Source organism: Mustela nivalis (genome assembly GCF_964662115.1).
Source record: "Mustela nivalis genome assembly, chromosome: 4".
Lineage (NCBI taxonomy): Eukaryota > Metazoa > Chordata > Mammalia > Carnivora > Mustelidae > Mustela > Mustela nivalis.
In genome coordinates, this window is record NC_139023.1 from 152,717,792 (window position 1) to 152,745,721 (window position 27,930).

The 27,930-nt window shown below is 35.0% G+C and overlaps 1 protein-coding gene across 2 annotated transcripts in view; it reads right to left on the bottom strand.

Moving 5' to 3' along the window:
- Window positions 1-9,632: 9,632 nt before the first annotated feature.
- The window catches only part of ADAM29 (ADAM metallopeptidase domain 29), a 66,970-nt gene continuing 48,672 nt past the window's right edge, over window positions 9,633-27,930 (bottom strand). For both annotated transcript variants that reach the window (XM_082726936.1, XM_082726935.1), the window contains one exon: window positions 9,633-12,509. In XM_082726936.1, the coding sequence (XP_082583062.1) occupies window positions 9,651-12,317 (2,667 nt within the window). In that variant the 5' untranslated portion in view covers window positions 12,318-12,509 and the 3' untranslated portion in view covers window positions 9,633-9,650. The remainder of the gene's footprint in view (window positions 12,510-27,930) is intronic.

A 27,930-nucleotide genomic window follows, 5' to 3' on the forward strand; every position in this document is an offset into this window, starting at 1 on the left:
TGTTGGCAAGCATGTTTAATGTAATATTCTAAGTCCTTTGTTATTCACCAGAATTAGATTCCATCTTAACAAACCAATTTCTTTGCTCATCCATAAGAAGCCACTCCTCATCTCTTAATGTTTTATCATGAGATTACAGAAATTTGAATATTACAGTAATGAAAAAGTTTGAAATATTGTGAACTTTTCCACAAATGTGACATAGAGACATGAAGTGAACATATTCTGTTGGAAAATTGGTGCCTATATTCTTGCTTGACTCAGGGTTGTCACAGCTTTGAATTTGTAAAACACACAATATCTACAAAGTGCAATAAAGCAATGTGCACCAAAACAAGTCATACCTATACTCAGAAGTGGAATTGCTAGATGAAATAGTAGTTCTATATTAATTTTTTAAAGAACTTTATGCCGTTTTCTATGGTAACTGCATCTATTTACATTCCCACTAATAGTCAGGAGGGTTGCCCTTCATACACATTCTTGCCAACAATTTCTTTTCTTTCTGATAATAGTCATTCTAACAGATAGAATTTGATACTCATTATGGTTTTGATTTGCATTTCCCTGATGATTAGTGATATTGAGCATATTTTCATGTGCCTGTTGGCCATCTGTATGTTTTATTTGGAAAAATACTCGCTCTGCTTAATTTTTAAATGATTATTAATTTTTGTAATTGTTTGAGTTCTTTATATATTTTGGATTTTACTCCTTATCAAATACATGATTTACAAATATATTTTTTTTTTACTAATCTCTTGCAAAGGACTGTTATTTATTGATTTCCTTTACTGCAGAGAAGCTTCTTAGTTAATTTTATCCCATTTGTTTAATTTGCTTTTGTTGCCTTTGCTTTTGTGGTCCACCCCCCCCAAAAAAATCACTGCCAAGATCAATGTCAAAAAGCCTACCTTCATGTTTTTTTCTAAAAATTTTATGGTTACAAGTCTTACATTCCAGTCTTCAATCTATTTTGAGTTTATTTTTATGTATGGCATAAAATAGTTATCCAGTTTCATTCTTTTGCTTGTGACTATCCCACTTTTTCCAGCATCATTCATTGACAAGATTATCCTTTCTCCATTGTATATTCTTGGCTATTTGTCATAGATTGACCATTTATCTACGGATTTACTTCTGTGTTATTTTGTCCTATTGATCTGTGTATGTTTTAATGATAATATCATACTGTCTTTCTTACTATAGTTTTGTAATAATATTTTGGAAATCAGGAAATGTGATGCCTCCACATTTGTTCTTTTTCAAGATTGTTTTGGATATTTGTAGTCCTTTGTGGTTCTATACAAATTTTAGGAATGTTTGTTTCTGTGAAAAGTGTCATTCAAATTTTGATAAATGTTGTGTTGACTCTGTGGATTGCGTTGGATAGTATGTTAATTTTTTTTAAGATTTTATTTATTTATTTGACAGACAGAGATAACAAGTAGGCAGAGAGGCAGATAGAGAGAGAGGGAAGGAAGCAGGCTCCCCACTGAGCAGAGAGACTGATGCGGGACTCGATCCCAGGACCCTGGGATCATGACCTGAGCCAAACGCAGAGGCTTTAACCCATTGACCCACCCAGGTGCCCCGATAATTGTTAATTTTAACAATATTCTTCCAATCTATGAGTACAAAGTATCCCAATTTATTTGTGTCTTCTTCAATTTCTTTCATTGGTATTCCATAGTTTTCCATACACAGGTCTTTCACCTTCTTGGTTAAATTTATTTGTAAATAAAGTTATTTTTATATGGCTCATTTAAAATGTTTCTTCAGGGGCGCCTGGGTGGCTCAGTGGGTTAAGCCGCTGCCTTCTGCTCAGGTCATGATCTCAGGGTCCTGGGATCGAGTCCCACATCGGGCTCTCTGCTCAGCAGGGAGCCTGCTTCCCTCTCTCTCTCTCTTTCTGCCTGCCTCTCCGTCTACTTGTGATTTCTCTCTGTCAAATAAATAAATAAAATCTTAAAAAAAAAATAAAAATAAAAAAATAAAATAAAATGTTTCTTCAGATAGCTATTATTTCATTGAAGAAAAGCTATTTTTGCATGTTGATTTTGTGTTCTGTAATTTTACTAGCTTATTAGTTTTAATAGTTTTTTAATAAATTTCTTAAAGTTTTCTGCATATAATGTTATGATATATGCAAATAGAGACAATTTTACTTGTCCTTTTTAAAATTTGAATGCCTTTATTTCTTTTTCTTGGTAAATTGTTCTGACTAGTATTTCCAGTACTTTGTTGAATAGAAATAGTGAGAGTGTGCATTCTTGTCTATTCCTCATGATTGAGGAAGAACTTTCAGCTTTTCCCCATTGACTAGGATATTAGCCGTGGGCTTGCCATACTGTTATGTTCCTTTTAAATCCACTTTTTGAGAGCTTTCATCATGAATGGATGTTGAATTTTATCAGGTTTAATAATTTGCATATATTGAACCATCCTTGCATTCCACGATAATCTCATTTGATCATGGCAATGCCTTTTAATGTGCTATTGAATTCAGTTTGGTGGTATTTTGTTGAGAACTTTTATATTTATGTTCATCAGAGATACTAGCCTGTAATTTGCTTTTTTGTATGTGTATGTGATGTCCTTAAATATGATATACCACATAAAAAAATAACGGAAAAAATCTTATGATCATCTCAATAGATGCAAACTTTTTTTTTTTTTTCAATTCAGATTCCTTCACAAAATGAGTTGTGTGCTGGGCTATAGCTTTAATTAGATTCAGTTCACATGCAGTTAGCTCAAGTACTAATCTCTTGCAAAGGACTGAATTTATCAACTGATCTCATTGATGTTTGATTTAGAGGCGGATGGGTTCTGGTTTTAAAACTTTATTGTTTACTTTGCATTCAACTTCAGCAGAGCCTAGGAATTCAAGCACTGTGGGAATGTGAACTCTCTCCACTTATCAAAAGTATTTTTCGGCTGCTGATTTCTTAGCAATTTTGGAAGTAGGATGTAGGTCTAAGTCACACATATTTCTGTAACTGGAGTCCTTGTAAACCCGAATCTGTTCCCCTAGCTTGTAGCACTGGCAAAGTCTCAATTGGTTTCTTTTTTTTTTTTTTTTTTAGATATCATTGACATATAACATTAGTATAAGATGTACAACATAATGATTTGATATGTATATATTGCAAAATGTTGTTTGATACTGATATAAATAAAACTATTTTTTAATTTCATTTCTTTATCCTTTGTTGCTGCTAGAAATTGAGCATGGAAACTGACCTTTTAATTAACAACCTTCCTCTATTAATTTAATAATTCTAATACTTTGTATTAGAATATAATTTCTAGGTATAATTTCTTCCATTCACATCATTTTATCATTTTACTTATATTTTTCATATTATTCTGTCTAGCACATCCAATAAGAAATGACAAGGAGGTGCCATTTCTGTTTCCTCATCAGTGTCATTAGAAAGTCTTACCTAATTCCATTACATATGATGTTTCCTATAGATATTTTTTGGTATTTTTTTTTTAGAGAAACTTGATTATATTTTTATATAATTTATATAATTTTGTATTTAGAAAAACCCCCTTGGAACCTGCTTCTCCCTCTCCCTTTGCCCCAGCACCCACTTGACCTTTCTCTAATAAACAAATAAAATCTTAAAAAATACATTAGATCAACTCTTAGAAAATAAATTGCTTTGCCAATTTTGCCCAGTCATGTTTGAGAATTAAGATACCCGAAGACTCATAGAGTTTTGAGCTATTCTTTTTTTCCCTTTAAAGTCCTTATAAAATTAATGGCATATGTTTCTTATGTTTTTATAATTGACTGAAAAGTTATCTGGGACTGGCCAATTCTTTGAACACCAGTTCAATCTTTTTCATATTTATTTCTAATGTTGACTTGGTAATTAAGATTGTTCAGTAAATTTATTTATTTATTTATCCAATTCATCAAGTATATTGGCAAAATATTTCCTAAGCTTTCATTATATATGCTCTTTTGTGAAATCCCCTTTTCATTCCTGCTCATGGTAACCTGTATTTTCTCTATTTTCTTCATTAGTCAAATGAAGGTTTCACAATATTTTAATTCTATGAATCAAATTTTATCTTTGCTAATTTTTTCCATTGTGCACCTGTTTTAATTTAATTGGCTTTTTTTCTCCTAGTTTTATTATAACTTTATAACTACCTTAGATATAAAGTGATGCTATTTTTCTAGCTGTCTGACATGGAAAGTTAATTCAGTGCATCTTCAGTCTTTTCCTTTTTTTTTTTTTTTTTTTGACATAGGCATATAAGACTACATTTTCTTTAAGACACTGCCTTAGTTGAATACTATGTAACTTAATATATTGTAGTTATTAGTATTTCAGTTCAAAAAATTTCTTTTTATTTTTATTCCTCCTTGGCATATAGATTATTAAAAATATATTCTTATATATATATTCTTTTATTTCTGGCTGTGATATATTATGATTTATAATAAAAATACATATATGGCCTTCATTATTTTTGGCAGAGCTCCTAAACCCTTAAAATTTCCTATGTGAGGAGACCATTATATAAAAATATAATCAAGTTTCTCTATCCAGTCCCAAATAACTTTGTCTTTTGGCTATGTTAATGAGGCTACTTTTGGAAATCACATGAGGATGGTGGCTGGCTGCCAATGTAGCCAACAATGTGATTAGAGAGTTACAACTTTCAGTCTCACCCTGTCCCCCACCACCATTTCTGTGGAGGAAAGAAAAGCTGGAGATTGAATTCAGTTGTCAATGGCCAATGATTTAATTATGTAGGTAATGAAGGCTCCATAAAACTCCAGGACAAGGTTTGGATTGCTTCTGGGTTGGTGAATACATAGTGAGGCACAGAGAGTTGTGTGCCTGAAGAGGACATTAAAGCCCCTTTCCCCTTCCCACATACCTTGCCCTTTGCATCTTCTCCATCTAGCTTTTCCTGTATTATATCATTTTATAATAAAACCAAAATCTAGTAAGTAAAATGTTTCTTTGTAAGCTACACTAACAAATTAATCAAGCCCAAGGAGGTGCTCATTAGAACCTCCAAACTATAGCTGGTCTGTCAGAAGTACAGATAACAAATTGGGGAACAAACAGTCTTATAGGTCCGAGCCCTTAATATGTGTGATCTGGTGCTATCTCCCAGTAGACAGTGTTAGAATTGAGTGGAGCTGTAGAATAGCTAGCTGGTATAAGAGAATTGGTTGTGATGTAGAGTACCACCACTGTACAGGAGAATTGGTTGCAAAATCTTAGTTGGTAATCAGACGTAGACCAGTGCCAGGATTGTACCAGGCAACTGGAGTTTTTCTAGTTATCATTAATGAGATTGACTTCTATGTTAAATATATAAGGTTTAGAGAAACTGCTCTTCTTGATTAAAACAATACGAGACTTGTTGGGGCTTTCCTTCTGGACCCTCTATAATAGTCTATATGCAGATGAATCAAATTTAGCCACTTTTGAGTTTAGTATTCTTTTTTTTTTTTTTTTAAGATTTTATTTATTTATTTGACAGAGAGAGATGACAAGCAGGCAGAGAGGCAGGCAGAGAGAAAGGAGGAAGCAGGCTCTCTGCTGAGCAGAGAGCCTGATTTGGGGCTCAATCCCAGGACCCTGGGATCATGACCTGAGCCAAAGACAGTGGCTTAACCCACTGAGCCACCCAGGCGTCCCTCCTTTTCTTTATATATATAAGGGATCTAGTTTATTATTTATGTATTGAAAATGTTATCCTGCAGATTTACTGTCTGTGTTTACTATCACTATAGGGATAAAGGGAGAATTGGGTTAAATTCTCCCCCTTGGTGATTGTGGATTGTCTATCTCCATAATATTCCTTATATATTTGAAGTTATATTAGTGGATGCTTACATATTTAGGATGTCCTATCTCCCAATGATTTTTTTTTTTATCATTAAAAAATATTCCTCCTTATTTCTAGGTCTTTGGACCTCAGAGTCTTCATTATTGGACAATAGGAATTAACACTAAATTAATTTTGTTAATATTGCATAAAATTATTTCTCAAATTTTTACATCTTCTAGGTCTTTATTTTTAAATTGTTTTTAAAAAAGAGTATTCTACTAGATTTTATACTTCTAGATTTTTACATAATGAAATATGTCAGTCTTTTACTTATTTAATGTGATTTATTTTAAATAGGTCTTATATTTACCATAGTTGTTATTTTTCCCATTTTCACATATCTGCATTGTTTCCCTCACATGCCTATATCTACAGTAATCAAATGCCATTTATTATGCTTTTTTCTTCAATTTCTTTTATTTCATAATCTTATCATTTTCATAGTTACCTTCAAAGTGGTGGTATGCATATTCAATGTCACGTAGCACAATCCATATCATTAATTTACCTCTTCCCAGTACTGCTAACTGCTTAGACCTGTTAACTTAATTTGCATGCCTCCCAGCTTTTGTGATAAATATGCTTGCATTTTGTTCTGTAGATATTTATAATCCATGAGATAGTATTGTTTCATATATTAATTTATTTTATCCACATAGTGGTTTTTTGTGTATTTTATACTCCCCTGCACATTCATGCTTCTTCCTGGTATCATGTTTTTATTGACTGAAAAGAAACATATTTCTTTGTGTGGTAACTGCTGGCAATGATTTGTTTATCAAAAGAAAGTTTTGTTCTTCTTTATTCCTGAAGGTTGTTTTTAAAAACTAAAGAATTCTAATTTGGCAATTATATTTATAGAATAAATATCTTATTTGATTATCTTCTGCATTCAGACTTTTTGTTGAGGTCAGCCAACTACTTAATTATTATTCCTTTTAAGATATGGTATTATATATCTGGCTGCTTTTAAGATTTTTCAGTGTCTCATTTTCAAGTTTGACTATGATATTTTTAGGTGTGTGTTTGTGTTTTTATACTGGTTGAAATTCACTGAGTTACTCAAAGTAATGAGATGATGTGTTTCCATGTTTCTGAGGAATTCTCTGACTTATGTTATTTCTATTCTATTATCTTTCTCCTCCTCAACTGGAGATTCTAATGATTTTAGGTTTATTGATATGTTTTACATGTTAGTTATCTTAATCTTTAATATTTTTGCCATGTGTGTAACTGATTTTTTTCAATGACTATTCTTCCAGTTAACTGTTAATTGAAAAATGAAATCTATAATTCGAAGTGCTCAACAAATTCCTAAATTTAGATATTTTATTTTTCCAACTCTAGACTATGTATTTGATAACCTTGAATAGATTCTAATTTTCTGGTGAGATGAATCTATCTTCTTTCACATAGTTAATTTGTTTTTTTTTTAATTTTTTATTTTTTATAAACATATATTTTTATCCCCAGGGGTACATAGTTAATTTGTTTTTCTTTCAGTTTCTTTAAAATAGTAATCATGGTGGGTTTTGGGTCATTATCATCTTTTCCACTCTCTGGATCATCTTTTAGTTAGATGACTTCTAGCTTCTCTTTTATTGCTTTTGTTGTTGTTTTCCCTTTATTATTGGCCATAATGACTTTCTCTTCATATATGTGATTTTTTTAAAAAAAATTTATTTATTTACTTGAGAGAGTGAGAGCATGAGAGGGGAGAGGGTCAGAGGGAGAAGCAGACTCCCTGCTGGACAGGGACCCTGATTCAAGACTGGATCCTTGAGACTCCAGGATCATGACCTGAGCCAAAGGCAGTCACTTAACCAACTGGGCCACCTATGTGCCCCAGTGTGATAATTTTTATTGTCTACTACATGTTATATATAAAGAACCATAGGAGTACAGGATAGAGTTAACTTTGACTTCATAAGTTTTAATCTTTTTTATGTTTGGAAAATAGTCTGAGTGATTAATAATTGCAACACAATTAGAGATTGAGTTTGGTCAGAAAATATTGTAATTTTTGCAAGATACATATATCCTATTGTACCTTCTATTGAGAGCCCATATGCTTCTATTTTCTCAGCTATAATATCAATTGGTGATTGATTATTTTCTGATACTCATTCTCCACCCTATATTCCAATATCCTTCAAAATCAGGCTAATATTTTAAAGAGAAGACAGTACATGTCCTCTAGGAAAATTCCCTTCCACTAGGTCTTTGTCCCCTGAGTACAACAGATTATAGATACTTCCTTTAAAGTCTTCAACCTGTCTTCCTAGCCTCCCACAGAGGACTTAAAATCAGCAGATGTGATGTAGAGAAACTGATTTTGAATTTGATGTCTGTTAAGTGTAAAATCTATCAACCTGTTCTCTTTTACACACTAGAGTTTTCAGATTTCTCTTCAACAGACGTCTTCTAACAGGAATGGCCAATTGATCTTTACTTTTTATTCAGACTAATCACATTACTGGGAACAGACACTTGTTTGAGGAGAAAAAGTATTGACATTTCTCATTGTTTTCCTTTCTTTGTAGTTTTTAAGTCTTTTAACCTTCATTTCCTTCACAGTTCTCTAATACTTTAAAAATTAAAAAATGTGTTTGGTATTATACAATTGTTTTTATAGTTGTTTTCGGGGGGGGGCAAAAAAAAAAAAAACTCTTATCTCCCAATACCTACCTAGAATTGAAAGCATTCTCTTTATCTCATTTCATAACCTAAGAAACCCCCAAATTTGAGAGACAACTGTTATTATCATCTTATCCTGTCTTTTTTTGGTTGGAAAATTGCAATAAACAATTTAAGTAATTTAATCAAGGTGGTAAAGGTCAGTGGTAAAGAAAATCTCAAACAAAATTTTCTGACACTTCCTCACTTTCATTTCCCTCATTATACCAAGATTAGTACCGTCACAGTCAAGAATTGGTCAGAAAAAGTAAAACCGCATCAATGATTTTAGAGGGACAGAATTGGGTAAACATATATGGAAGAACAGAACAAGTTAAGGGAGACATTGTCCTACTAACTGACAAGTGGCCATGAAATATTAACTAATTTCATTCAAAGAATTGAGGAGCAAAGGGAAAAGCTTAGGGGTTACTTAAATCTAAAAGACTGTAGGGCTAACTGCATGGATCTGACACTCAGAACTCTGAGGGTAGGTTCTGCTGAGCTGGTAAAGATTTTGGATATTAGTAGAAAGCTCAAAGATCTGAGACTCAGAACTCTGAGGATGACACACCAGACAGCTATGCTGGTATCTCTCAGGCTGACAATGAAGTTGAACTGGAGAAAATTAAAATATATTTAAATATATATACACAAACAAATGTTTTAGTAAAAAAAAAAAATATATATATATATAATACATATTACATATAATAATATATTATATATGATAGTATACATATATATATGAACTAAGTATAGCTGCTGGTGTAAAACCTTAGTGAGGTGATATTGACACATGGAAAACAAATAAGATTCCCAGATTTCCGAACTCTCACTCATTCTCCCTGTTGCAGATCTCTATGGGAAGTGGCCTGGTACAGCAGGAATGTGGCCCAAGCAATGCAGTGTATAAAATAGGAAGGGGATTTGAAGCTGAGAAGCAATAACTTAAAAAAACTGTACACAACCCATGTGCCATGTTTTCTCCCAGAAAATATTTTTTTAAAACCCAAATTTTAGGAAAAATTAGTCTTCTAATTTCTTAATATAATGAAGAGTAAGAAATATTCCAGGGATTCCCTTTTTTTAATGCATGATTATTTAGGTGCACTTTTTACGCTTGATGACTTTTGTTTCCCACTTTGACTCTGGCGAACTGATATGCTGGATTGACTCTGAACATTTTGCTGTGGTTTTGCAGTCTGACTCGGAGACTTTGGAGCCTTTTGAGGTGTCTTTTCAGTCCCACTTGGAGCCTTTTGCGCTGGCTTTGCAGCCCGACTCGGAGCCTTTTGAGGTGGCTTTGCAGCCCCACTCGGAGACTTTTGCACTGGCGTTGCACCCCCACTCGGAGCCTTTTGCACTGGCATTGCACCCCCACTCGGCGCCTTTTGCGCTGGCTTTGCAGCCCCACTCGGCGCCTTTTGCGCTGGCTTTGCAGCCCCACTCGGCGCCTTTTGCGCTGGCTTTGCAGCCCCACTCGGCGCCTTTTGCGCTGGCTTTGCAGCCCCACTCGGAGCCTTTTGCGCTGGTGTTTCAGTACCACTCGGAGCCTTTTGCGTTGGCGTTGCAGCCCCACTCGGAACCTTTTGCTCTGGCTTTGCAGGTTGAGTTGGAACTTTTTCCTCTTTCTTTTTTCTTTTCAGACAAAGGTAAAGAAGACAACATAGTAAGAGAAACAACCAAAAAAGCGAGAACCATAACACATAACTTTTGTTAAACTTTTCTCTCTTAGGGGGTGGGCCACTATCAACGCTACCTCCATTGCCCCTTACTAGGCAGTTGGGTGGGTCCCACATATAGTTGCAGTGGCAGTGATGTCTGTTGTTGCAAATGCCCCTCATGTTGCAGAACTCAGGTGAGCAATTACTATCCAAGCGAGATATATGGACACACTGCCTGTCAATGCAGAGGTGTTCTTCACCACACCTTGTGCCATCTTGTACTTCACCAATATCAGGTTTGGGCATTCCAAAGTGGTAGTCGAGACCCCAGCAGGTGACCTCATTAAAGCGATACTGATGCACAGTAGAATGATCCCTCAAAAGGGGAATTTCTCTCACATTCGTACACTGAAGTCTCCCACACAGGATGTCTGAGATATTACATTTTACATATGAAGACTGGTGGGTACCACAGTTACCAAAGCGGTCACCAAGAGTGTTTATATTTTTGTAGCAATTTTGACTTGCACTCTTTGCCTCCGGGCCAAAAATCTGCTTACACAGTTCATTGCGGTCATTACATCTCCTCTCATAGCAAAAGGCACTTTCATTACAAGGAATTCCATCCTCCACATACACATCATCTGGGCACTGAGGGGATGATCCATCACACCACTCTGGAAGGTCACATTCATTGGACTCTCTTCTACACATTTCTCCAGATGGTAATAACTGGCAGTCTTTGCAACAAAGTCCGTGAGCACAAGCAGACCCATAAGTCATAGTGCAGTTTGATAGACAACAGGCATCTTTTGCACAATTCTGTAAAGGTCCACAGTCACACTCCTCTTCTTCTTCAACAATACCATCCCCACAACGCTTCTTTGAAAATATATCCTTTGTGTATATCTCGTAGAGCATACATTTTGCTTCATGTATAGTATATAACCAAAAAAAAGAAAGACTACAATTGCTAAATGTTGTTATTGGTGGGTTTGAAGTATGCATTATACATCTAAAGTGTCCACATGTACAAAAATTACCATCATGAAACATACCCAAATTATGGCCAATATGATGAGCTACTGCAATTCCAACCAAGGCCAAGGATCTGTTTAACATAGTAACAATTGCACAACTCTGGAGTGGTTGACACATCCCTCTAACATAACCTAAACCACTCATTCCTCGTATTGGTTTATGCATAAAAAGATGTGCAGTATCATGTGGCAGGCGGGGAGCAAGGTTACCATTTTTCCAAGTGCAAAAATATCTCAGAGATCTACTTGTATCATTAACTTCAATGTAGTTTTTTTCAGTCCAGAACTCCATACCAAACAATAACAATCTAATACCCAATATCTCATAAATAGAATCTGCTATATTTATGATAGTATATAGATCTTCAGTATACTTTGAAATATTCTTTTTTATATGAAGATATAGAGTATGGTCCACCACCACTACTAGTTCAACAATAAAAAAATGGCGCCACCAGCTCCCATAACCACTTTGCTTCTGAGTGAAATTATTAATCTCTTGAGACTCCAGTTGGGGTACAATTTCCTCTAGCACAAAGTCAGAGTTCATTTCTGAAAGCTCAGACTCCTCACTCTCCATTTTATATATCAAATGTTCAAATTTAGTAGAAAAAGTCATGGGCTTAATTTCATAAGCACTATCATTTATCTGTAACAATCCTCGGAAGCCACCAAAACAGGAACTGAGGGCAACCAGGGATTCTGGGTCCCCTTCCACATAACCATGATAGTAGCAGTCATGGTGAACAAAGGGTTGGTCCTCAAGAAGAGCACCTTGATCTGTGTAGGTGAACACTGGGAGGTGCCTGGACAGCAAATACTTCTTGACCTTTATGTGGACAATGTGTTTCCTGCCCCCAAAATGCAGGCTGTAAGAGAGCCAGTCTGAAGGCTTCACGCCTCTGCCTGTGCCAAGTATCTTCAAAGGAATCACCACTTCTGGGCGACTATTGTATTGGGAGTGGTCAGCCTCAGTGTGTCCACAAAAGGACAGAAACACCCCAAGCCAGTACAGCAGAAGCATGATCCTCATGTCCAGCAGAGCTTTAATCATAGTCATTATAAAATCACCACTATGTAAACACTAGTCCAGAGAAGAAGGCAGGCAAAACTGATAGTCATAGATGCTCTGGCTTCTTAGCCTGAGCTGGTCAGTGTGCAGGGCTAATTATTGAGGATCTATCTTCTGGCAGAATTGAACCATTAGAATATCAGCCTTGTAAGTAAAGCATGTAGATGAAAGTCGTTATGCCTGGTGGAGAAAAAGAGAGAGGCACAAAATAAAAGTAGTTAGTGTTTTGATCAAGGAATGACTCAGGAAACTTCCTAGATTTGTTCTTACATATTGACAGAGCAGAGAGAGGCTGAGGGTATATAAAAGAATGAAAACTGGCCATAGATTTATAGTTAGTAAACCTAGTGCTTTTGACCAGAACACACACTGTCTTGATAATAACAATAATTCAGTGTGTGAACACACTGTGAAAGGAAAATAAGGTTGGGAATGATGATGGGAAAACAAGGATTTATTGTGTTACTCTATAAATATGCATATCATGAACATTTCCAAAATAAGTTGTTAAAACAAAAGGGTCTTGAAGGTAAAATGATCATATATTGCTGAGATTGTTTCAATTTACACACGTTAAGTTAGCATAAGTAATAATACCTCTTCTTTTTTTCAAACTCAAGTGATAAATTACTTATTACATAAGATACTTTTTTTTTTTTTTAAGCACTCTGATGTTATTCTGTCATCTCCTTTATGGTGCTTACCATACACCACCCAAGAGCAAAAATGTTTATCTCAATTTCTTTTTTTCTTCCTTACCTTATTCTCCTTACTTGGATTTTCAGACTGGAAATACTCAAGAGCATTATTGTGTCTTTCACAAATGTTAATATCTTCTATAATATCTATCTTAATTCTTTATATAACAAAAATGATTGACTTGACTTTTATTGTTCCTTGGAGTGTTACTCAAAAGTGTTTATTACATTTTCAATGCAGAACATTGTTTGAAAATTGTGGCCAATTAAGTTTCTCAAACAAGATCCTATAAACTCAGTTTCCTTGCATATTGCCTCTAAATTCAACTAAGTACCCCCAAAATAATTCAATGATAAAAAATAAACAACCTCTGAAAGCTAAAAATCAAAGGGCAGATTGGCTAGAGACCTCAAGGCTTGAGGAATGATAGCCAGGTGAATTCACTGAGTTTTCCTTTAATTCCTCATATATAGACCAAACTGGGTACTGGGGAGGTCTTTAACATAGAACCCCAAGCATAGACCAAAAAAACTCAAGAACAGCTTGCTCTTTCTGAATGAATGACAGAGAATGAAACACACACACACACACACAAACACACAATAAAAAGTCCAAAAGGTGTTTCAGCACCTGCTCTTGAGCCAAGACACATGTGTGATTCAGAGTGGCAACTTCAAAGACTTATAGGTCAACGCAAAACATAGTCCATAGTCAGTGCACTGGTGGACTGTTTAATCCCCCTACTTTGAGAGTATAATAGCCCTGAAAGGCAAGCCTAATCCTCATCAATATCCAGGTAACTAGTTAACTGATCTGCCTTCAGAGGCAGCACAAAATCCCAAGAATCTGACCCAATTTCAGCTCAGAAATGAAAGCAGGAAATAGGAGTCTCCATTATAAAGCTTGGTATCTCCCACCTCTCCACCAAGAGACATAAAGAGACAGAAATCCTGGCTTCTGTTCCTCCTGTCTCCAGGTCTAAGCATGGCTCAATGACACCAGGTAGTCCACAAAAGGCATCAGACTAGATCAAGCAGAAAAAAAGGATCACTGTACTCCTACAGGTCATGGCTAATTATTTAGTCAAAAGAGAGACAAAGACTGGAAAAGAATGAAGAAAATAAACAACTTGTAGAACACCAGCAAGAAGACCAAGATATATGTGGTGGAAGTACCCAAATAAGAAGAGAAAGGACCAGAAAACTCATTCAAAGAAATAATGGCTAAAACTCTCCCAAAGCTAAGGAATGAAATGGGCATCCAGATGCACAAAGCCCAAAATATCTCAAATAAGAAGAACCAAAGGAATCCATGCCAAGACTTACTATAATTAAATTACAAAAGGTCAACACAAAAAATTTTGAAAGTGGCAAGAGAGAGCAATATGCCACGTTCAAAAGAATCACCATAGGACTATGCATGAAATTTTGAACAGAAGTTTTGCAGGTCTGGAGGCAGTGAAATGATGTAGTCAAAATGTTTAAAGGAAAAAATAAACCTGTCAGCGAAGAATACTATAATTGAGAGAATAGTCTTTTAAAATAAAGGAGACATAAAGATACACCCAGACAAACAAAAGTTAAGGGAGTTTATCACTATTAAAACTGCCTTATGAGAGATGCTAAAATGACTTTTTCATGTTGGAAAGAAAAGGATGCTAAATAGCAACATGAGAGGGTAAAGAAGTGAAAGACAAAAATATATATGCATTCATATCCATATATAATATATATATTAATATATATACATATATTCATAAATATACATATATATGAATATGATATTACTCTGTAGTGAGTAAAACACTTTTAACTCTAGTATAAAAGAGATAAAAGTATTCAAAATAATTATAACTCTAAACCATGTCAAAAGATACACTATAGGAATAGATGTAAACTGTGGCAATAAGATAAAATGCAAGCTGAAGGAAAGATAAAGTATAGAATTTTGGTATGTGATTGAGCTTAAGTTATTATCAGCTTAACATAGGCCACCTTAACTATAAGATATGTTATATAAGCCCCAGGGTAACCCCCCTCAACATACACATTATAGAAATTACAGACAAATAAAGAGAAAGGAACCAATGACCATAAATATGCAAACAGAAAATCAACAAAACACAATGGAAGATGAGAGGAAAAGACCAAAAAAAAAAAAAAAAGATTAATAGAAAAGTAACAAAATATCAATATTAAATTGGTTCTTATTGATAACTTAAAATTAAACTCCTCATCAGAAGACACAAAGTGACTGAATGGATTTATTTATTTATTCATGACTGAATGGATTTAAAAAATAAGGCTCAATGGCAACTTCATTGACCTCAGCTGCAGCAACTTCTTAGAAACATCACCAAAGGCAGGGGAAGCAAGGGCAAAAATGAACTATTGGGACTTCATCATGATCAAAAGCTTTGCTTAGCAGAGGAAACAGTTAACAAAACCAAAAGACAACCGACAGAATAGGAAAAGATATGTACAAATGACATAACAGATAAAGGGCTAGTATCCAAATTCTACAAAGAACTTAGCAAACTCAACACCCAAAGAACAAATAATCTAATCAAGAAATGGGCAGAAGACATGAACAGACATTTCCACAAAGAAGACATCCAAATGACCAACAGACACATGAAAAATTGCTCAACATTAGCCAGCATCAGGGAAATACAAATCAAAACCGCAGTGAGATACCACCTTACACCAGTCAAAATGGCTAAAATTAACAAGTAAGGAAATGACAGGTGTTGGTGAGAATGTGGAGAATGGGGAGCCCTCCTACACTGTTGGTGGGAATGCAAGCTGGTGCAGCCACTCTGTAAAACACTATGGAGTTTCTTGAAAATTGAAAATACAGCTACCCATAATCCAGCAATTGCACTACTGGGTATTTACCCTAAAGATACAAATGTAGTGATCCGAAGGGGCACGTGCACTCCAATATTTATAGCAGCAATGTCTATAACAGCCACACTATGGAAGGAGCCTAAATGTCCATCAACAGAAGAATGGTTAAAGATGATGTGGTATATTTATACAATCGAATATTAGGCAACCATTGAAAAAACCCAAAATATTGCCATTTGCAATGATGTGGATGGAGCTAGAGGGTATTATGCTAAGTGAAATAAGTGAAAGAAAGACAATTATCACATGATCTCACTGATATGATGAACTTGAGAAATGAGACAGAGGATCAAAGGGGAAGGGAGGGAAAAGTGAATGAAACCACAGAGGGAGACAAACCAAACTCTTAATCTCAGGCAATAAAATGAGGGTTGCTAGAGGGGAAGGATAGGGTGGCAGGGTGATGGACATTAGGGAGGGTATGTGCTATATTGAGTTCTGTGAATTGTGTAAGACTGATGAATCACAGACATGTACCTCTGAAACAAATAATAAATTATATGTTAATAAAAATATAAGGCTCAATATATGCTGAGTAGAAAAAAACTCATTTTAAATTAAAAAAATAAAACACAAACTAAAAGTAAACATGGATAAAGATATTCTATGTAAATGGTCACCAAAAGAGAGAGAAAATGACTACACTTGTATCTGATAGAAGAGAATCTAAGTCAAAACTGACATAAGAAATGCATACACACACACACACACACACACACACACACATATATATATGCATCTAAAGTAAATATTCACAGAACAGAAGGGGAAAATAGTGTTATAATAATAGTAGGACACTTCAATACCCCACTTTCAATACTTACAGAACCTCTAGACTACATATCAACAAGGACATAAAGGACTTAAATAGCACCACTAACCAAATCTATCTAAGAGACATATACAGAATATTCTACCCAATAGCAGCAGGATACACATTATTCTCAAGTATCCATGGATATTTCTCCGAAATAGATTACACATTTGGTCACCAAAAAAAAACCTTAACAAATTTAAAATTTTGAAATTACACTAAGGTATATTTTGTAATCACAATGGAATAAAACTAGACATCAAAAGCAGAAGGAAAAGCAGAAAATTCACAAGTGGGTTGAAAAATTAAAACATATTCTGGAACAGCATGGGTCAATAATGAAATAAGAAAATAAACTAGAAAATACCTTGAGACAAATAAAAATGAAAACACACATACTAAATGTTATGGGATGCAGGAAAAGTTGCAATAGAAGTAAAGTTCATAGTGATAGATACCTCAAGAAATAAGGAAAACCTCAAATAACTTAATTATGTACCTCAAGGAACTAGGAAAAGAACAGACAAAACTGAAAGCTTATAGAAGGAGGGAAATAACAAAAGTCAGAGCAGAAATAAATGAATTATAGACTTAAAAGACTATAGAAAAGATCACTAAACTAAGAGATTGTTCTCTGAAAAAAATAGGCAAAGTTGATAATCCTTAAGTTTGACCCAACAAGAAAAAAAGACACAGGGTTCAAATAAATAAAATAAAAAATGAAAAAGATGTTACAACTGATACTACAGAAATATGAAGGATCATAGGGACTACTATAAACAATTATGCACCATGATCAAGAGGGATTCGTCCCTGGGATACAAGGGTTGTTAGCATATAAAAATCAATTACAGTGATACACCAAATTTAAATAATTAAGGATAAAGTCACGATCATCTAAAAAGACCCAGAATAGGTATTTGACAAAATTCACCATACTTTCATGATAAAAACTCTCAAAAAACTAGGAATAGAGGGTAATTACCTCAGCATAATAAAGGCTATAAAGAAAGTCCCAGAGCCAACATTATATGCAATTTGGAAAAAAGGAAAGATTTTCCTCTAAGATCGGGAGAAAAGCAAGGATGCCCATTCTCACTATCCCTGTTCAACATACTATTGGAAGTCCCAGCCAGAGTAATTAGGCTAGGAAAAATAAATAAATAAATAAAAGGCATCCAAATTGTGAAGGAAGGGATAAAATTGTCTTCTCTTTGCAGCCAACATGATCCTATATACAGAAAACCCTAAAAATTCTAAGAAAAAAGCTGTTAAAAATAATATAGGAATTCATTAAAGGTGTAGAACACAAAGTTAACATGAAAATCAGTTGCATTACCATGCACTGACAATAAATAATCTGAAAGGAAATTAGGAAAACAATCTCATTTATAGTTGCACAAAAGGAATAAAATACTTAGGGATAAATTTCAACAGATGAAAGACTTGTACACTGAAAACTATAAAATATACGTACCAATAGTAAATCATGATTTGAAAGAGAAATGACAAACGATGCCAATATTGAGATAAATCATATGCTAAAATTATCTGACCAGAATTTTAAAGATTTTATTTATTTATTTGACAGACAGAGATCACAAGTAGGCAGAGAGGCAGGCAGAGAGAGAGAGAGAGGAGGAAGCAGGTTCCCTGCTGAGCAGAGAGCCCGACGTGGGGCTCGATCCCAGAACCCTGGGATCATGACCTGAGCCGAAGGCAGAGGCTTTAACCCACTGAGCCACCCAGGCGCCCCGTCTGACCAGAATTTTAAAGCAGTCATTATAAAAAGAGCTTCAATAAACAGTTACAAATATCTGGAAACAAACAAAAACATTGAAAAATCTCAGCAGAGAAGTCACAATAATAAAAAAAGAACAACTGAACATCCATAAGTAAATAAAATAAACCTCAACTAAAACATATCTTTTTTTTTTAATTTTTTATTTTTTATAAACATATATTTTTATCCCCAGGGGTACAGGTCTGTGAATCACCAGGTTTACACACTTCACAGCACTCACCCAAGCACATACCCTCCCCAATGTCCATAATCCCACCCCCTTCTCCCAAACCCCCTCCCCCCAGCAACCCTCAGTTTGTTTTGTGAGATTAAGAGTCACTTATGGTTTGTCTCCCTCCCAATCAATTAAAACATATCTTAAACAAACAAACAAAGATCTCAAAATTAATCAAACACTTAAATGTTAAATGAAAAACTATAAAACTTTAAGAACAAAATGTAAGCCAAATTCTTCAGGGTGCCTGCCTGGGTGGCTCAGTCAGTTAAGCATCTGACTCTTAATTTTGGCTTAGGTCATGATCTTGGGATCAAATAAGGAAGTAGTAAGTAAGTAAGTAAATAAATAATAAATACAATTCTAGGCCAAAAATTCAGTTAAGGATGAAAAGAGACATTACACACTAGAAGAAAATATTTTTAAATTACATATCTGAAAAAGAAATTGTATTTATAATATATAAAGAATTCTCAAAGTCAATATTGTAAAATAAGCAATCTGATTACAAAATGATTAAAAGGCATAAATAAACGTTTTTTCAAAGAGGATATACAGATGTATAATAAGAACATAAAAATATCACCAACATAATTAGCCGGAAGAAAAATATTAATTCAAACCTACATGAGCTATCATTATACACCTATTAGAATGGCTAACATAAGAAATTCATCTGGACTATTCTGTGATTTCTAGATCCCTCTTTCACAAAAACCAACAATAATATTATTTCTAGTCACACTTTTTTCCTGGAGAATTCCTGGTACATAATGCTTTTATTAAAACTTGGCTCTCAACAGTTTGAAGCTCTCTATCTAGAAGCTTCCCATTTTTAAATCCCCATACACAATATGGTTCAGAGGTTAGAGCATTATTGCTTGCACTGTTGATGATAATTCCAAACCCCTAATTCAGGAATGATTTGACTAATTGCTTTTGACTTTTATTTCTTGCTCTTCAGTAAACCTTCCAAACCAATCCTACACAAATCTCAATTTGTTTTCTCATCTAAACTTATTTCTCAAAATCATAAAAACTTTAACTGAATACCTTTTTTAAAATTTCATACTGTAATTTTTTCAGTAAGTTACTGGCTTTTACTCCTCTCCCTAAGTAGCCTCATTCCAGACTTCATCAATTCAACCGACTGAATTGGCCAAAATCCTCAACCTGAACTCAACTGATGCTCACACCTGCTTTACATTACAACAAACTAGCTACTACTGATGGATCCAAAGAAACAACGACAATAACACAGAGAACATGACATCTAGGTGAAGCTTAAAAGTGTCAGACAAACTGAGAACTGGAGTGTCTGAGTTTCCAGACTAACAGATAAACTCATGACATATTTCAAACCTTCTGTTCTTTCAATGCATGTATGTAGTTCTGTTGTACAGTGCCTTCATAACTCCCTGACTTCCAACACTTCCTCATGGTGTCTGTGATTGAAGACCTACATTCTGTTTACTATGGTTGACTTTCAAATTAGTTTATATCACTAAAACAAGGGTTCTTGATTTTACTCCTGTTTAATAAAGAATTTGATGGGGTGCCTGGGTTAAGTGGGTTATCAGTGGGTTAAGCCTCTGCCTTCAGCTTAGGTTGTGATCCCAGAGTCCTGGGATCAAGACCCGCATCAGTCTCTCTGCTCAGCAGGGAGCCTGTTTCCCTTCTTCTCTCTCTGCTTGCCTCTCTACCTACTTGTGATCTGTCAAATAAATAAATAAAATCTTAAAAAAAAGAATTTGATATTCATGTTTATATTTCCTATATGGATTCATATTAATGGGGAAAGGTACTTCCAGGCTGAACATTTTCTTGATTGAGATTTCAAGAGAGCTGGAATCACCTGAAAGCATTTATAGTTCTAATATGAAGATAGCTTATTTCACAAAATGCCTGGAGAAAGGGACATCACTAGATGAGATTTCTGAGATAAACATGTTTGCATGAGTAAAACCCTAATATTTTTATTTGTTTTCTGTGTCTTTCCTTTATCTATTTAATTTGCTTGAGATACATGTATATATACATATATGTATATATACATATATATTCACTACACACTATGGAATATAATTTTCATGAAAGAAAAATTCTGGAAGATATTTCATTATTGATAAAGAACCTAAGCCATGTAAATCTTCATTAAGTTTATTCCTTAGAATTCAGGCTGGAAAAAGATAGTAAGAAGAGCTGGCTGAGGTTATCCACAGGAACAGTAGTTATTTATGACTCCTCTAATCTTGGAAGCTAGATGTGGAGCAGAAGAGAGGTTTTCTCTGGGTATGTATCACACCCTCTTGGTGTCTTTCCAGTAAACCTTCTAGTCTAGTAGTCTAGGTCAGCAGTATTCAGCTCACTGATCTTTTTCTACTTCTCTGACTTCAGTCAAACTGCCCAAGTGGAACAAATTTGAACATGAGCATTTAATTTTCTTTAACTTAAATAAATGACTGTGTGATAATATTTTGTTACCAGAATATTAGACAGAAGACTAAAGTAACAAAACACTCACAACTATTATGAGAAAAAAAAATTGGATCTGTTTTTTATTCTAGGCCAGATTAAAGAGTATAATGATCAGTTTAGTCAATGTTATTAAACAAATGGCCTTGTTTTTTTTTTTTTCTAATGCATTTTAATATTAATTTTTCTAAGCCTTTACCCAGGTAGAATACATGAGTCTTTGTGTTAATTTTGTTTTTATTGAACAGCAAATAGTTTAGAACAGTTCTATTGTTTAGTGTTGGTTTAAACTTAGAGTTTCTACTTATCTATTGGATATCTAAATTTTAAGTTGTTTTACCTATTTGAAGAGAAAATATATATTATGTATTCTAATTTAGGAACTTTGAAAATATTTGTACATACCAATTGAATTTTATATATTGGGCCACTCCATATTTAACCAATATGAAACAAAACCAAATAGAATGGTGTTTTAATTATTTTTAAAGAATTTATTTATTTATATGACACACACACACAGAGAGAGAGAGAGAGAGAGAGAGAGAGAGAACCCAAGCAGGGGGAGTGGGAGGAGAAGCAGGTTTCCTACGAAGCAGGGAGCCCAATGAAGGGCTCCATCCCAGGACCCTGGGATCATTACCTGAGCCAAAGGCAGATGCTTAATGACTAAGCCACCCAGGCACCTCTAAAATGGAGTTTTAAAATGAAATATCAAACCAAATGAAATAAAATAGTTTTTGCTAGGGTAAAGAAACCCTCAAATTTTGTATTTCTTGATTTATCTGTGGTACTAAGAGGAATTTGTTGTTGTTGTTGGATTCTATTTCTCAGTAAGCTCTGAAGCAAGGTTGTCAGGTAAGAGAGAACAATGGAAAGAATGTGGTAAGTTCAAAGAAGCTATGAAACTTTTATTAGATATCACATTGGTGATTGTCTCTTACACCATAACCTCTCTTATATAGCAAGATTTGCATAAATCTCATTTAAGTAATTAAGTGTAAGCTTATTTAGAGTTATAACCTTATCTCTCAAACTAACATATTACTTGAAGTAAAAGACCATGATTTTTATTTATTTTGATTCATGTATCCTTTTCCCAGAACTATTATCCCGCGCAAAATATCTTACAAAAACAACTGCCTGTAGATATGAATGTACTGAGCTGGACTGAGTCATACCTAACATTTACATGTCTATTTATCTTGTTAATTACTTAATTAGTTGTAATGAATTAAGAAGTTCAAGTTATAAAGCACAGTTTTATTATAATTGATTAATAGATTCTATGTCCTGGACAAGAAATGACTGTCAAAAAGTCTGAAAACTGCCTATCTTCCCAAGAAAATCATAGTATAAAGCCTAAAGGCTTATCTCAAACGAAGAATAAAAGATGGAGAGGTTGCCTTGATACTCTGTGGTTCTTTAATTCTGATCTGAGGGAGTCAGTATATGTATATAGTATCTGTGTAGTATATATAATGTATACTATATAGATAAGTATAAGAACATATAGGTCTAATATATAAGAAAACTGGTACAATTATAGAACTTTTCTTAGAGATAGGGCAATAGTTTCTAAATTTCTTTTCTTTAAAGATTTTATTTATTCATTTGACAAAGAGAGAGAGAGAGCTAGAGAGCACAAGTGAGGGAGGAGAAGCCGGCTCCCTGCCAAGCAGGGAGCCCCACGCCAGAACCTGGAACCTGGGACCATGACCTGAGCTGAAAGCAAATGCTCGGCTGACTGAGCCACCCAGTTGCCCCTATGACAATAGTTTCTATGCATCAATTGGAGCACCCAGAATTAGGGGAGCAGAGGATATCTTCTCTGACACTTGATGATTTTCAACTAAAGACCAAATGACTATCACTGTCCTAGTTACTAAATACATAAATACAACAAAAATATAATTCTTTTCAAAAAGGTGTATAATACTTTGGTGGGATTCAAGTATGTATGATTCTGCCAGGTCTGCCATGTTAAAGAGCTACACACTGGATAGCTTAAACCACTGAAATTTATTTTCTCACAGTTCTGGAGGCTACAGTTCTGAGATCAAGGTGTTGGCAGAATTGATTCTGCTAAGGGACATGAGAGAAGGTTCTGGACCATTTCTTTCCCAAGCCACCGTTAAGCTTTCTTTTCCCTAAATCTTCAGATTATGTTCACTCTGTAAACGTCTGTGTCAAATTTCCCCCTGGCTTTTTTTTTTTTTTTTTAAATAAGATTGTTTATTTATTTATTTATTTGAGAGAAAGAGAGAGATCATGAGCAGGAGGGAAGTGCAGAGGGAGAAGCAGACTCCACGTTGAACAGGAAGCCCAGCATGGGACTCAATCTCAGAACCCTGATATCATGACTGGAGCTGAAGGCAGATGCTTAACTGACTGAATCACCAAGGTGTCCCTAAATTTCCCCTTCTTAGAAGAATACCACTCATACTGGATTGAAGTACACCTTAATGATCTCTTTTTAACTTAATTATCTCTTTAAAGGATTTCCAAATGCAGTCACATTGTAAGGTACTTGGGGTTTGGACCTCAACATGTGATTTTTTTTTAATGGTGCAATTCTTTCTTTAATTGTATACATAATTATGCTAAGAACAAGAATGTAAATTCTGAAACAAAAGAGAGAATAAATGGATTGAATTTATATATGCAAAATAACAAGTTATTTGTTATCATTTAGTTATATATGTGTGTGTTTATATGCATATATATATATATATATATATATATATAAACTTTTTTACTTGTACACATATAGCATAAATTGATTTATACCATATAAAGCACTTCTTTTTTTTCAACAACATTGTTATTTTCTTTCTGGTATACAGATCTGGAGTAATTTCAAATGAAATAATTGGAAAATTATCAAAAGAGTATAGATAAAAGTGGGGCACATGGGTGGTTCAGTCAGTTAAGCATCTGCCTTTGGCGCAGGTCATGATCCCAGGGTCTTGGGATAGAGTCCTACTGAGGCTCCCTGCTCATCAAGGAGTCTGCTTCCCCTCTCCCTCTGCCCTTTCCTGCTCCCTGCTGGTCCTCTTTGTCTCTTGCTCACTCAATCTCTCTCTCTCAAATAAATAAATAAAAAGTTTCTTTAAAAAATGTGGATTAAAGTAAATTTTGTAAAAAATTATAATTCATTGATTATGCAATGAAAACTTGAGAAATATAGAGAAAAAATGAGAAAGCACAAACTTAGAACTTCTCCCCATGTTACTTTCAGGGAAAAAAGTGTACTTAATATATAGAAGCAATTTAACATAATGCAACATAGTACAGTCAAGCAAAAAAGGGAAATTAAAGGCATCTAGTTTGAAAAGGATTAAGTAAAACTGTACAAATGGTGTGATCCTGCACATCAAAAGTACTAAGAAACATATTAAAAACTTAAAATAAGTACAGAAAGGCCATGGGATACAAGATCAATAGTAAAGAAAATCAAATACATTTCTATGTACAATCAATGAACAGTCAAAAATTTATATTAAGAACATGCTTCAAGCAATAGTAGCCTAAAAATCACAATACTTAGAAAGAAATTTAACAAAAACAGCAAAACAAAATAAAGTGCAAGATTTGTACACTGAAAAATACAAAGCTTTCCTGAGGGAAATGGAAGAAGACTTAAAGAAATAGACATTCTATATTCAGGGGCTGGAAGATTCATTATTATTAAGATGGAAATCATTCTCAGTTAATGTTTAATTTGAATTCAGTTGAGAAGTAGAATTTTGACATCCTATATGGAAGTTGTTTTTTTATTTTGCTTTTAGTTGTGTGGTTTTCTTTAAAATATAATACAATGGTAGTGGGGCATCTGAGTGGGTCAGTCAGTTGAGCATCTGCCTTCCCCTCCGGTTATGATGTCGGGTCCTGGGGTGAAGCCGGGCTCCCTGCTCAACCAGGAGTCTGGCTCTCTCTCTCCTCCTGCCCCTACCCCTGCTCATTTTCTCTCTCTTTCAGATAAATAAAATCTTTAAACGAATTTTAAAAAAAAGAATAAAATATACAATGATAGTAAAAAAGCCGATGATGATGATGTTGAAAGAGATAAAGATGCTAATGATAATTTTTGTAAGTTAAGTGCTAGAAAATAAGGAGGGTAATTTTTCCAGTGACAAGTCTTTTCACGTGATGGGAAAGTCTTTGTGGCCATTGAATTTTCCAGGGTGCAGCTACTTTCCCCGCCCCTCCTTTTTTCCCCAGAACTATCCCTTGTATCCCAAAATACCAATAGCAACAGTGAGGGAGAAGGACCTTTGAGCTTCAAATTAGGAAATGAGTTTCATAAAATTCAAGAAACTAGTAAGTTATTTGTAATTATGAGGTATAAGAAGTCTCGCATATTTCCCCCCGAGGCATGAGAAATTTATAATGCACGTTTATTTAATGATTCATTACAAGGAAGTGATCACAATGTCATAGTGGGTCTACTGCTGCTAATATATTTCTTTTTATCACTACAAAGGTCAATTTTGAAAGTTTATGTATTTTATTTTTTTCAAAGCTATTTATATATTCTGCTTTAAGTTTCCTTCTTGTATGGACTCATGACTTAAACTGATATAAAACTAAACATACAGGGGCGCCTGGGTGGCTCGGTGGGTTAAGCCGCTGCCTTCGGCTGGGGTCGTGATCTCAGGGTCCTGGGATTGAGTTCCGCATCGGGCTCTCTGCTCGGCAGGAAGTCTGCTTCCTCCTCTCTCTCTCTCTGCCTGCCTCTCTGCCTACTTGTGATCTCTCTCTGTCAAATAAATAAATAAAATCTTAAAAAAAAAAAAAAACTAAACATAGGTAGTCAGTGTAAATAAAGCAAATCTAAAGTATAATAACAACTCACATTAGTTCTATTGCTTATCTTATGACTCTAATGCACTTGGGAACATTTCATGCTCATTACTGAAAATGAGAAGAATTCTATAACAATCTAGAATTTTTAAAAACTAATTTGACTTGTACAGAAATATTTAAATTATTCCTATTTATTATCATTACATTAAATATATTCTATATTTAAAGCAGACATGCCAAAGGAAAAAAATACCTAAACTATTTTAGAATAAGAAATAAAACAATAATTAGAGAAACAATTATCACTGGGTTTCAAATAAATTATATGCCCCAACCCGTTTTGTTTTGATTCACTTATCATGAAGTATTTTGATTCAAAGTATTATGACACCCCTGAAAAGTCAAATCACATTTAAAAAAAATCTTATCCATTCTATAAAGACATCACTAGATTCATCTTTAACTAGAACATTTCTCCCTCCAAGTGTCATTGTGACATTCTTCTATTAAGAATGATAGAGGGCACCTGGGTGGCTCAGTGGGTTAAGTGCCTGCCTTCAGCTCAGGTCATGATCTCAGGGTACTGGGATGGGCCCAGGCTCCCTGCTCAGCAGGGGTCAGCTTCTCCTTCTGTCCTTCTCCCAAACTTGCTCCTGCTCTCTCTCAAATAAATAAGTAAAACCTTTAAAAATATAGGCAAATCATAACAGACTCAATCTCAGGAAACAGAGGTTTGCTAGGGGGTAGGGGGAGAGGAATAAGTTGACTGGGTTATGGACTTTGGGGAGGGTATGTGCTATGGTGAGTGCTATGAATTATGTAAGACTGATGATTTACAGGGGGGCCTGGGTGGCTCAGCGGGTTAAAGCCTCTGCCTTTGGCTTGGGTCATGGTTCCAGGATCCTGGGATCAATTTTTTTTTTTTTTTGTGTGGGCACCTGCTCAGCCCTACCACCTGCCACTCAATGCCGGTGTCTGGTCTACTGAGAGACCCTGATTCATGCCCACTGTTCTATCTGATGCTCTTAGGGGGTGCTTGGGGCAGCTTAGCTCCTGACATCTACCCTGGCCCTACCTGGATGAAACCTCAAAACTAGGCTGAACGAGTCCATTGCTGCTGAATGTAAAAAGTGGCTTTGAGCTTCCTGGCAGCTGGGCAAGATGGGGAACAAGGTTTTAGGTTCTATAACTTCGCACTTAGAATCAGTTTATACTTCAGCTTACTGCCCCTTTCTACTCTCCCTTTTTCTCCATTCTCCCCTCTGTCACCCCCACAGACACTGGGGGTTATTTCCCCCACGGACACTGGGAAATATATATATATATATATGTATACACACACACATACATATTATATATATATAATATATATATATATATATATATATATATAGTGTGTTATTAATGTATTATTTCCTTCAGGGGTACAGGTCTGTATAGGTCTGTGAATCATCAGTCTTTTTTTTTAAAGGATTTTATTTATTTATTTGACAGACAGAGATCACAAGTAGACAGAGAGGCAGGCAGAGAGAGAGGAGGAAGCAGGCTCCCCACTGAGCAGAGAGCCTGATGTGGGATATATATATATATATATTTCAGATGCCTGGTTGATACGGTCCGACTTTAGCATCTGACTCTTGGTTTTACCTCTGGTCCTGAGATCCAGCTCTGAGTGGGCCTGCCTGTTCAGCACGGGGTCTGCTTGGGATTCTCTCTCCCTCTGCCTTTCCTGTTCATGCTTTCTCTCTCTCTCTCAAATAAATAAATCTTTGGGGGGAAAATGATATGGGGTGTTTTGGTGGTTAATTAAGAGTCTGAGTTCAGCTCAGATCTTGATCTCGGGGTCTGAGGATGGAGCCCCAAGTCTGGCTCCTGAT